The 12,116-nt window shown below is 49.1% G+C and overlaps 1 protein-coding gene across 20 annotated transcripts in view; it reads left to right on the plus strand.

Annotated features, from left to right (window-relative positions):
• MAPT (microtubule associated protein tau) overlaps positions 1-12,116 on the plus strand; it is a 122,123-nt gene that overhangs the window by 98,346 nt on the left and 11,661 nt on the right. For 14 of the 20 annotated variants that reach the window (XM_018065280.1, XM_018065285.1, XM_018065282.1 and 11 more), the window contains one exon: positions 10,238-10,330. The exons of the other annotated variants lie outside the window; for them this stretch is intronic. In XM_018065280.1, coding sequence (XP_017920769.1) covers positions 10,238-10,330 — 93 coding nt within the window. The remainder of the gene's footprint in view (positions 1-10,237; positions 10,331-12,116) is intronic. 20 annotated transcript variants of the gene reach the window in all.

The following is a 12,116-nucleotide window of genomic DNA, read 5'->3' on the forward strand; positions in this document are numbered from 1 at the left end:
GTGTCAGTTTCCTAGGGTTGACATACAAAATGCTACCAACTGGGGACTTGTCTGGTGGTCCAGTGGTTAAGACTCCACATTTCTGCTGCAGAGGGCATGGGTTTGATCCCTGGTTGGGGAACTTAGGTGCCGCCAAGAAAAAAAAAAGCTAACACGAACTTGGGTGGCTTTTACAACAGAGATGTAATTCCTCATAGAGCCCAGAAGTCCAAGGTCAAGGTGCTGGTCTCCTCTGAGGCCTGTCTCATGTGCCTGCAGGGACTGCTTTCCCCTCGTGTCCTCACTGGTCCCTCTCTGGGTGTCACTATGTCCCAGTCCCGCCTCCTATAAGGACACCAGTCCTGTTGGCTTAGGGCCCACCCCAGTGAGCTCATTTTAATTAATGACCTCTTTAGAGACCCTATTCCAAACAGTCCCGTTGGGAGGTACTGGGAGTTAGGACTGCAGCATGTGGACTCGGGGAACACAATTCAGATCATGACAGTGCTCCTTGCCCCCCAGCACTGGGGAGGGGGATGGAGCAGGGAGAACAGGGACACCCACCCCCCACCTCTTGTGTTGAGCCTTCTCAGCTAGACTGTTTCAGGAGCAGAGCGCCTCCTGGTGGGCAAGGGCCAATGTGTCCCTTCAGTCCAGAGCGCCCCCCAGCCCAGCCTCTGCACTCCTGATTTTATTAATTGCTCTTGACTGGGGCCTGGGTCACCATGGAGGGAGGGGTCTCAGAGGCCTTTGGTCCATGTCCAGTGGCTTTTGCCTGAAACCCTGCCCTCTGCTCCCCGTGGAGCTTCAGGGCCTCCTGCTGCCCTTTCCCATCCTTGGGGCCCAAAGGGTCCTGCCCAGCAGGGAGGTCTGGGTGCCTCTTGGGGTCTTTGGGCCACAAGACTGGGCCTGAGCAGTGTTGACCTCCCTGCAGTGTTTGCTGTGCTACTTAAAGACACATTGCCTGTCTCCTTATGGAGGGGCCTCTGGCGCAGCTGGCTTGAAGCTGACCCCTGGTGAGGCTTCTGAGCCAGAGGCACCCCCAAGGAGAGGGTTTCCAAGGGGCTGGGATGTTTCCCACTGGCATTCGCACCCCTCCCCCGGCGCTGTGGCTGTCCCACGTGTGGCCTGTTTTCATGGCACAGAGTGTTCGCCTCTGTTTTGAAAACTGAAAAACAAAACCCGACATGGCCAGCTCTGCACCACTGAGAAGACCGTGGGGCTGGGACCAGTGCGCTCGCGGCCAGAGGAGGCTGTGATGGGCAGCGTCTCCCTGCCCGCGGGGCTCTGTCACACAGCGGCTCCCCCAGCCCGGGCTGCACCCCGTCAGAGGTCAGCCTGGAGGGTCTGGGCGGCATTTGGCCCCGTTCTCAAAACCCTGATGAAGCAGCAGTGACAGGGCTGAGCAGGGAGGAACCCACCCCTCGCACCGAGCTGCCCGGGCCCAGTCGGTTAGGGAGAGGAGTCCAGTGGCCTGAGGGCCAGTGACCCAATGCTTAGGATGGAAAGGGAGAGGCTGCCCCAGGTTATGGCTGTACCGCAGGGTTGCAGATGCTTGTCCACAGCTACAGACTTAACAGTTAAAGGAGAAAAATGACTTTTCTTGGGGTTTATTGGGGAAGGAGATGTGGGGAAGTGGCCGAGAGGGGAGTAACAGCATCCTCGTAAATTCCATGCAAAACTTAGAAAACTGTGTGAAACAAAGAAAACCTGAGCCGTAACAACAAAGATCAACAGATTAATCTCCAGGAAAAACAAAAACAAAAAAAATAGATAAAAAAGAAAACAAAAGGGGAAAAAAGGTCCCTGGGATCTATCCATGCAGAAGACCTCTTGAGATGACTCAACTGGCGACTTCGCTGGTGGTCCAGTGGTTAAGAATCTACCTTCCAAGAGCTTCCCTGGTGGCTCAGATGGTAAAGAGTCTGCCTGCAGTGTGGGAGACCCAGGTTCGATCCCTGGGTCGGGAAGATCCCCTGGAGAAGGAAATGGCAACCCATTCCAGTATCCTTGCCTGGACAATTCCATGGACAGAGGAGCCTGGCAGGCTATAGTCCATGGACTTGCAGAGTCGGACATGACTGAGCGACTTCATTTTCCAGTGCAGAGGATCACTGGTCGGGGGACTTAGATCCCACATGTTGCGGGGCAGCTAAGCCCGTGTGCCTCAACTACTGAGCCAGCGCACACTGGAGCCTGTGCCCTGAAACACAAGGAGCCCGCTCATGGCAACAGGAGAGGCCTGCGTGCCACAGCAAAGATCGAGATCAGCCAAAATTAAGAGAAAAAAATGACTGGACTGGAGGTCCTTGTGAGATCTCTGAGTCCCTGTGGCCTCTCATTCGGCCCAGCATATACAGTAAAAGGGACAACACTTCAAGCGTCTGAAGAATAACCCGACTTCCCCAGTAGGTGACACGCTGAAGAAGGAGGCACAGGACCAGTTTATAAACCTGCAGAGACTGAAACCGCACATCGGTCTAACTTGTTGGTTGGAAAAAAAAATGTAAAATGTCTGTTTTCTTCTTCATACTCTTCTCTGATTTCATGATTTGCCACAGTGAACATGAAGAGTCCAAAACAAAATTACTTTTAAAGGAAAATTCAAGTAATCACTTGGCCACTTTAACCTAACCAGCTGGATCCACCAGAATTGGGAAGGGGAGGAAGGAGCAGCAATTCTCCTGTGACTGCAGAGGAGAATCATCTGGGGTAGGGAGGGGGAGGGATTCTTTTAAAAATCCTAATGCCTGGACTTCCCTGGTGGTACAGTGGATAAGAGTCTACCTGCCAATGCAGGGGACATGGGTACTGATCCCTGGTCTGGGAAGATCCCACAAGCTAGGGAGCAACTAAGCCCGTGTGCCCGGAGCCTGTGCACCACAAGGAAGAGTAGCCCCACACACACACACAGTTTGAAGCAACCAAGACCCAGTGCAACCTACAATTTAATTTAAAAAGAAAACAGATCTTGTTTTTAAAAAATCCTAGTGTCAGAGCCTTACCATGAACCTTGAAAGTCTTGAGGGGCCACCCCAGGCGTTCCCAGGGGTTCAGCAGTCCAGGCTGAAACCCCGTGTCCCTGAATTCTTACCTACTGACCTCTGGTCTCAACCCTGACTGCTGGAGCCTCCCACGAGCCCTGGATCTGGGACTAATTTTCTTTTTCTTTTTTCCCTCTTCTGGTCCTGCCCCTGCCGCTATTTTCAGATTCCAAGCACCTGGCTCCTCAGACGACTCAGACCCAGCCCAGGTCAGGCCCTAGGTCCTTCACCCCCTCCCCAGAGTCTGTCCCAGTGCTATGCCTAGGGGGATCGTAGAGGGGGGAGTTCGGACACACAGAACCAGCATTTAAAACACCTAAAAAACAAAAAGGACCCACTGCAGGTGTAAGCAATACGAAATTAACATCCTTCTATCCTGATGAGGGTGGGAATCCCTGCAGTCCTTTTGGATATAATAAAGGATTATTCATAGTTTTCACAGTTTAATTCTGCTAAATCAATGGGTCTTGTTGAAGGATCTCATATCCCCTTCCTCTGGACTAGATTGAAGGTCACCTTGAGATCTTTGTGTCCCTCTGGCTTCACACTTGATGTACAGTAAATGCTGTATACTCAAAATCAGGGAAAGAAAGAAGGCTCTAAATTCAGAAAAAGCTTCATGCACAAGAATGCAGATTGTGCTTTATTAATAATTGCAAAACAAAACAACTCAAAAGTCTAAATTAGAGATAATAGTGATGCCATACTATAAAATATTTGCAGTCATTAATAATTATCTTTGCAAACACTATAAGTTAAAAACAAAATTGTATAAATTTTGTAGGTTATATCTACCACCTGTATAAAAGCCATGTATAGAAGACAAATATGACAAAATGCTAATAGTGGCTCAGAGAAATTGTGACTGATTCTTTTTTTCTATTTTTACCTTTCTTCCTTAATTTTTTATAGTGAAACCATTTCTAATTAGAAAAAAAAATGGAGGGACTTCCCTGGCGGTCCAGTGTTAAGACTTTGTGCTTCCACTGGTCTGGGAACTAAGATCTCAAATGCCATGCAGTGTAATCAGAAAGAATTAAAAGAAAAAAACTGGATAGAAATACAGTTGTGACTGGAAGTGTCACAGTAGATATTAGTAAAATGTCTATGTTTTATTAGTAAAATAAAAACAATAAAAGGACATAGTTCATATAATTGAAAAGGAAAAATTAACAAATACAAGGAATCAAACTGTAAGGAAAAGCGTTTATCTGTTGTTAAGAGTTCAGATGTGTCAATATTTAGTCCATAAAGAAAAATACATATAAATAGAGAGAAGCAGAAATTGCTTCTCATTTCTAACCTCAGTGTGATACACAAACTTCATTGTATGCATGTTGTTAACATGACCACAAATGCTCAAAAATCAAATTTTCCTTTGTCACTGCTCATTCAGTTTAGAAATAAAAATGCCTTTTCCAAGTGTCTTGGTTACAAATGCCATAAATTATGTGGCAATGCCCCCAAATTATACTTAGAAGGAATTCATCATTTTAAATGCTTTAATTTTTTTTAATTGACTGCAGCATATAAATTATGCTCTTATTGGTGGGGAAAAAAGAATACAAGCAAAGAAACAATACACAAAGAGAAGACAGAAATAAATTTAGAAAATGGAGCATACAATAGCATCAAAAACTGATTCTTTCCATCTTCCCTTTCTTCATCCAGCATTTCTGGGGCACCTCTGAGTGCCAGGCCCTGTGCCGAGTTCCTACCCCAAGGCCCAGGCAGGAGAGAGAGACACTGAGCTGATTAAGCAGGGGCAAAAGGAGAGGTTGGCCAGGGAAGCTTATGCAGGAGGGAGGAGCCTGCTGCACCATTGAGGGTTCCCCACACTGAGGGTCACCTGTGTTGTGGAATGTTGCACACAATTATCACCAACAAAGCAGAGAAGACAGGACAGATCCTTGTTTAGGACCATCATCAAGTCTTTAAAAGGACAGTTCTTGTACCCGCCCGAACCGCCACCGCCCCCCCCTCCTCCACCCCACCCATATACTGCTGGGGAAACAGACTGAGAAAGACTCCCGGGAAACTGCACCTGGAGTCCTGAGAACGAAGGCAAAATAAAGCTAAAACTGGCACCAGCTAGGGTAGCTAAGGGGTGTGGGTTAGGGTGGAGCTTTGTTTGTTTACATGTGAGCTTTGGAGAGTTAACAGCTGATAGAGGGAGGTCCCTGCTGGGTCTCTTGTGTCCAGACAGCATAGGATGGAGAGTGGAGGGCACCCCCCGGCAGAGCCTCAGGCTCCACAGTCAGTCGCGGAGAGGGTATTGGATAAGAGGGTGAGTGTGGACCCAGCCGAGGTTAGGGCAGCACCAACCTCAGCAGCCTCTCTAGGGGGTCAGTGGAGAGCAGAGGTCCCAGGTACCTCCCAGAGTGAGGGAGGAGTTCATCAGGGCTGAGGCGGCCAGGTAAGGAGAACTCAGGGGATACTTGTGGTTTCCAAGGTGAAAAGGGACTTGCAGAGTCCTGACCAGAGCATGGGAGGTGGTCTGGTTGGCTTTGAGCAGATGGAGCTAAAGTCACTTCCTCAGAATGTGCAAGCCAGGAACTTGGATGCAAAGGCCCGGCAGGCAGGCCTGAAACTCACCAGAACTGCAGGGCTTGGACAGGCTTGAGCTGCGATGTTCCAGATGGCCACAAGATGGCAATAGCACGCTATAAGTGTCTGGCTCTGGAGCCCTGAAGTGTTTTTAAAATTTGTTACATTTGTTGACAAAGTTTCAAGTCTCGTTTTTAAAAGTACAAGTGTAGAACATCGATGCAGAGTAAATAAAGTGAGTCTGTACCTAGGATAGTTTGCTTGTCCTGGATCAGGCCTGGGGACTCAACTGAACTTGACTTGAGGTGTCAGGCTGTGCAGAACCAGGCGGGGCCCCTCCTGGGGGGCAGCCTTGAGACCCTCTGGACATCTCTCCCCGTCCACAGCATCTGTGTTTATGAAAAAAAATCTTGTATAAATTCCATCATTTTAAAGAGTCTTGGGTCAGTCGCTGTTTAAAGGAGCAGTATAAACAGTTGCAAAGGGGCGCTCTGTGTGTGCAGTCGTGCCCCACTCTTTCTGACCTTCTGGACTGCAGCCCGCCAGGCTCCCCTGTCTATGGAAATGACTCCCCTAATATTTGATCTCCAGTGTCAGTTCTCAAGCTGACCACTTTGGACTTGAAGAGAAGGCTTGCTGTGGGTGTCCAGTGCTCACCCCAGGTTAGACTCCCTCCAGAACATCCCAGCCCCCAGTCCTCAGCACTGGGCCTGTTGACCCTAGTGAAGCCAAGCCAGGCCCATCACAAGACAGTGCTGGAGACAGGCCCCTCCAGGGGAGGCCCAAGGACACTTGGGCAGCCTGGGAGCTGCTGAGGGTGGAGGGAGGGCTGGGCCATCTGGAGCACCTCGAGAAATCTGAGCCCAAACAGAACCAGAACAAGATCTGATGTGGGTTTGAAACCATTTCAGGTTCTCCAGGAAATGGAGTAAACCCAAATGGATCTGCTCCCGGTCTTATGCCACCCCAACCTCTCCTCCAGGGTCAAACCCTGACCACAGGAATTTGTCCCTTGACTAGTGGTCTTCTAGATCAAAATTTGGAGCTTCCAAAGCATTGCTTTTCCCTTTGGCTATTTGCAGTGTCTGCCTGGAGCTGAGGCTCAATATCACATATTTACTATAGTTGAGAACTTAAGTTTCAGGATTCCATATTTCATAATGACAACCATTGCCCTCTTTATTTTTCCTTTCTGTAAATCTACCATTCTGTAAAGGGTGTTGACTTAATTTGAGGACTAACAGTAATTCAGGCCTGCTTGCTAAATATCCTTATGTCTCTTGCCAAATCCCACAAAAGTTTGTTGCCTTTTTTGTGGGAACAAGAAGAAGCCTGGAGAAAATATTTCTCTGTCTGTTGCACATTGTGTTATTGCTTTATGTCTCTTGAGTCATTTGATGACTTTCTTGTAAGGATTAGTACAGAAAACAAGGCTATCCTCCTTGAAAAACTGGTCAGTGTTCTTTGTCAGATTAGAGTTATGTAACCCATCACGTTTCCCTTTTTGCTTTGCCTTCCCGGAAGCTCAGAGCTAAATGTTGTTTAGTTGCTAAGTTTGTCCGACTCTTTTGTGACCCCACGTATTGTAGCCCGTCAGGCTCCTCTGTCCTTGGGATTTCCTAGGCAAGAATACTGGAGGGAGTTGCCATTTCCTTCTCCACAGAGCCAAATGTAATGATCAGCCTTATAATTGTCAGTCCTGATGACCTCCCCTTCTCTTAACTGTCTTTTCAATTTTCTTGTTTTATTATTTTGTGCGTGTGTGTATGTGCTTTCTAATTCTAAACTGCTCCAGTTCTCTTGTGAAAGTAGGCAAGTCTGCTTCTGGAACTTATTTGGTGGAAAGTTATGAATAAAAAAAAATGATCCCCAAAGCAGGAGTGCATGTGGGACTCCTTGAAATTTGAGGGTGGGACAAAACGATTCAAAGACATTATGCAGATGGTGACAGCAACTCCCTATGAAGCAGGTGAGAAAACCTGTTCCACCTCCTCATCTCAGCTCAAGCCCGGGCTGAGGTGCCGCCTACTGTCTCCTTGCTGGGAGGAGAGACATCACCGTTCACCTAGAGAGTCTTGTTTCTATTTAGCTTATGAGACAACAGGCTTGAGGACAACTCAGGCAAACTGTTGTTACATAGGTATCCATGGCCGCAGAAACACCCAGCTCTAGATTCCTGTGTGGATTCTGTCTCTGGTTAGAGAAAGTCACTGAACTTCTCTGGGTTTTAAATGGCCTCTCCATCAGTAAGGTGGCAGGCAAAAAGGGTGACATGGAATTAGGTATTCATCCAGCCTCTAGATGAAGGATGGTTTTTACACTTAAAAACCAGAGAAGCTGAACTTACCTGGTGGTTCAGTGGTTGCGACTCTACGCATCCAGTGCAGGGGGCCCGGGTTTGATCCCTGGGTGGAGAGCTAAGATCCCAGGTGCCCCGTGACACGACCCAAAAAACAAAAACCCAGAGAAGTTACAGAGGAAGAAATATTACAAGGAAGTATATTAAAATATCAGCATTTGTATGCTAGAAAAATAAACACAACTACTAACAAAAAAGGACAAAGAAACAATTTTAATAATAAAATGCAGAATAAGCCAACAATACAAATCTATTTATTTTAATCAAGGAAATAAAAAAATTTCTTTTAATTGCACAATGCTAGTGGCAATATAGTGAAACTGTCTCACCAGTGCTCACAGGAGAAATTAATCTGACCCTTTAAAAAGCCATTTGGAGGATTGTGTGTGGGGTTTTTACAGTATTTATAACTTTGGCCCAGAAATTGTATTTCTGGGACTTTGTGCTATGAAAATAATCCGCAAAATGGGAAAAACTCCTTGTAGAACGATGTCCATGGTGAGGCTGTTTGTATTATTTAACATGAAATCAATATAAATATCTGATAGCATAGATAACACAAAAGGGAATAGGACATTTTTTTAATGCTTCTGATGACTGTAGAACATGGCAAATACTTGGTAAAGAGATATAAAATATATAGGCATACATTTATGTGTCTACAGTGGCAGTTTTATTTTTATATATGAGAGTTCAAGAGTATAAGGAAATGCAGTAGTGGTTGTGTTAGAGTAGCCAGAAAACTTTTCTTGAACCTCTGTTTTTCAAGAACATAGTTTTATTACTTAATGAAAAACATACACAGCTTTTTACTTTAAAGGAACATAAAAGAAAACAAAGAGGTGGGTTAGATATCTATTTCCCAGGTTTTTCAATCCAGATCAATGAAATTAAGGGAAAAAACAGGGATGGAGCCTAAGAGAAAATTACTGTATTTAGCTTGCCAGGTTAATGATACTAAAAATAAATATTATCTATTACCAATGTAATTTAATAATTAAGAATTTAATGAAGGGAAAGTCATTTTTTAAATCTTACTGGAGGAAAAGGTCATTTTAATATCAAAATGGTAGGATGGATAACTTTTGCTATCACGTCCTTATTTCCTCCATTGGCTGAGGACCTGTGGACCCCTGATGGCCGGCTCTAGGGTCAGATTTGGAACCCTTCTCCTGAGATAAGCCAGGCCAGGGCTCTGACCACCCCCGGCCTCAGGGCTAGTGGGCCCCCCAGCAGCAACTGCCACTTTTCCAGAATTTTAGAGGGTGTGCTGGTACTTCATTGGGAACTTTAGTTGGCAGTTGTTCATACCTGTGATCGATAAAAACTAAGGCCTCCTGTTTGCAAATACTGAGCCTCCTGATAAGGGACCCCTGGTGATGATGGATCACCGCTCTCGAAGACAAAGACAAATCGTGGAGTTCAGCTCGCCTCCTCTATGTATTCATACACAGACAATGGGATAAAAGTCTGCCCCCCCCCCCCCCCCCCCCCGCCGAATGTTAATAGCCTCACACTTTTTCCATGGGACCTGGAAAAAAGGGAGCCTCGCAGAAAAACAGTATGGTCTCTACCATCCCCACACCTGCTCAGGGAAACTTAGGGAAGGGTGCCTGGGAGCACTGTTCCCTCTGAGCGCCTGGGGGTTCATGGCCGAGGACCAGCCGATGGATGGAAGGGCGGGCACTCACCGTGCCTTCCCAAGAGACACAGGCCTTCCCTGAAGGGGTCTGGATTTACCTTCTCCATAAATCTACCTGTGCCCTCCCCATGAAGTCAGGGATTCTTGAACAGGAACGAAACACCAGGGGAGCTTTTCGGAAGCCCGAGAGTCTAAGGTCAGGAGTAGGATCTGGGATTTTAACAATATACCTGCAGGAGATTGCAGTGCCTACAGACTCGAGAACAGCCAGGTAAAGGTCTCGGTGCATGTTCAGATGGGTCTGGTAGGTGTGTGAGTGAGGCCGCAGCGAGGACCTTTTATTTATCCATTTAATAATGTGACTGAGCATTTGCTCCATCTCAACCTGGTGGACCCCCACCTCTGAGGTGCTCTCTGACCGGGGAGGCCGCCCTACTGCAATCCTCCTAGAAAGGGAAGAGCCACTTCTGATGATCTGTTTTGTAAGCCCAGGGCTGTAAGGTGGGGTCCATCTCCAACCACTCACAGTTCTGGAATGTTCCCCAGGGAGGTGTGAATCAGCCTGCCCTCCTCTCCCCAGGCCTGCAGCCAGGCAGTGAGTGTGTTTGTGCGGGCAGACACGTCTGGGTGTGGTGTGTCACTCATCCTTTTTTCTGGCTGTCAAAGGTGCAGATAATTAATAAGAAGCTGGATCTTAGCAACGTCCAGTCCAAGTGTGGCTCAAAGGATAATATCAAACACGTGCCAGGAGGCGGCAGTGTGAGTACCGTCACACTTTCCAGCTGTGGTTCCGGGTTTGAGAAGTGGCATGAGTGTTTGTACTTGCGAGACATTGCATAGAATAAACCATGCTCAGGTGCAGAGTCTACCAGGTCCCCAAGTAAATGCAGCCCAGACGCCCCGCACCCACGGGTCCAGGAGGGGTGCCCTGTTGCACGGGCAGATCGAGTGACTGGTCCTCCGACCCTTTCCTGGAAGCGGGGTCCTCCCAGCCCCATTGTCACGCCCGGTCACGGGGAGCCCCACAGCCCGTGTGAGTTAGAGCTGAAGGTGGTGGCACCTGAGACTGAGCTCTGACACCACCTCCTCCATCACCTGGGTAGGTTCACTTCAAGGGGCTCCACTGGGAACAGCTGGGCCACACCAAGGTCTTTACAGTCCTGCCTCGGGACAAGCAGAGGCCACCAGGTTCTGCTCCCATTTGTCTTCTGCAGGTCTGCAAGGGATGAGCTGATTTGTAAGCCTCTTGGCTCTTGTTTGAAACCAGTTCCACCCCTGGCGGAAGCTCCAGATGCGAAAGAACCCAACAAAAGTACAGGGAGCGGCCCGCAACTGAGGGGGGACAGAAATGCTGCTTGGAGCCCTTTGACATTTGGCTGCCTCCAGGTGTCCCTGGGGACTCCCTGCGTCCCCACTGGATGCATCCCTGAGATTTGGGGCTGGCATCCTCATTCTTGCCTGCCCACTTGATCAGCTCTGGCGGGATCTTCCAAGTGACCAAACTGGGTGCAGATTCGGCATCCTGAGGCTCGGCCCCCCTTCTCCACAGCCCTCTTGCTCTGCCAGCCTCTCTTGGTCGGCCGTAGGCAAATGTTGAAACATTCTGGGGAGCAGGAGATTCACGCCCCTTTGACGTCCACCCCTGGGGAAAAGGATGGCTTGTGAGAGCAGGCATCTGGTCCCCAGCTGGCAGCGCTGGGGAGAGGGTGGTTTATAAGACAGTGGAAGCCCTGGGGGGTGTGCTCTGTCCAGAAAGTGCCCAGCCTCTACCCATACATCATCCACATCCAGACCTGAGGGTTTATTCTTGCAATGTGCTGCTGCCTCCCGCCCTGGGCACCCGGGGCGGGCTCTGCCAGTGGCCCCGGGAGTGGTGGGCACTCTCCCCGAGGCTGCTGCATGGTGCTTCACTAACGCTTCCCTCACCAGTGTCTGCTCAGTGTCCCCCCTGCCCAGTGCCCCCCGTCCCTGCTCTCCTGTCCCACTGCCACCTTGTCTTCTGCCAAGAGAAGGGGTGGGGCCCCCACCTGCACCCGCTGCCAGCCTGACCACGGGCTCTGGGTGACATTGCTGTTTTAGCTTTGACTCCTGGCTTCCCTGCCGAAAGCGGGCTTCAGCCAGAGCAGGAAAGACATGTGTTTTCCGGTTTAACTCGTGTCTGGTCGGCTGATGGGAGGTTGTGCTGCTGGGGCTGGAGGCGTGGGGTCCAGCGGCCGCAGTCAGCAGACCGCAGTTTCCAGCGGAAGCTTGGAGGAGGGGGTACATGCCAGCTGCTGGGAGGGCAGTGCCTAAGACCTCGAGGGACTTCCCCAGGAGAACCGCCCGTCTGTCCTGCACTCTGTGGGCTGGCGGACTAGCCTGGGACCCAGCAGAGAGCCACAAGATGTTGGCTCGTGACCGCTGCAGTAGGAGCTGTCATAGCTCTTCTTCTGGTGAAAGGTGGCTGAGGGTGATAAGTCCCTGCGCAATGTCAGCCTCAAGCGCTTGGGGGGCTGTGGGCCCCTGGCCTGGCAGGGAGCCCCTCCTCAGCTTGGATGTAACTCCC

This window comes from Capra hircus, chromosome 19 (genome assembly GCF_001704415.2).
Source record: "Capra hircus breed San Clemente chromosome 19, ASM170441v1, whole genome shotgun sequence".
In the NCBI taxonomy this organism is placed as follows: domain Eukaryota; kingdom Metazoa; phylum Chordata; class Mammalia; order Artiodactyla; family Bovidae; genus Capra; species Capra hircus.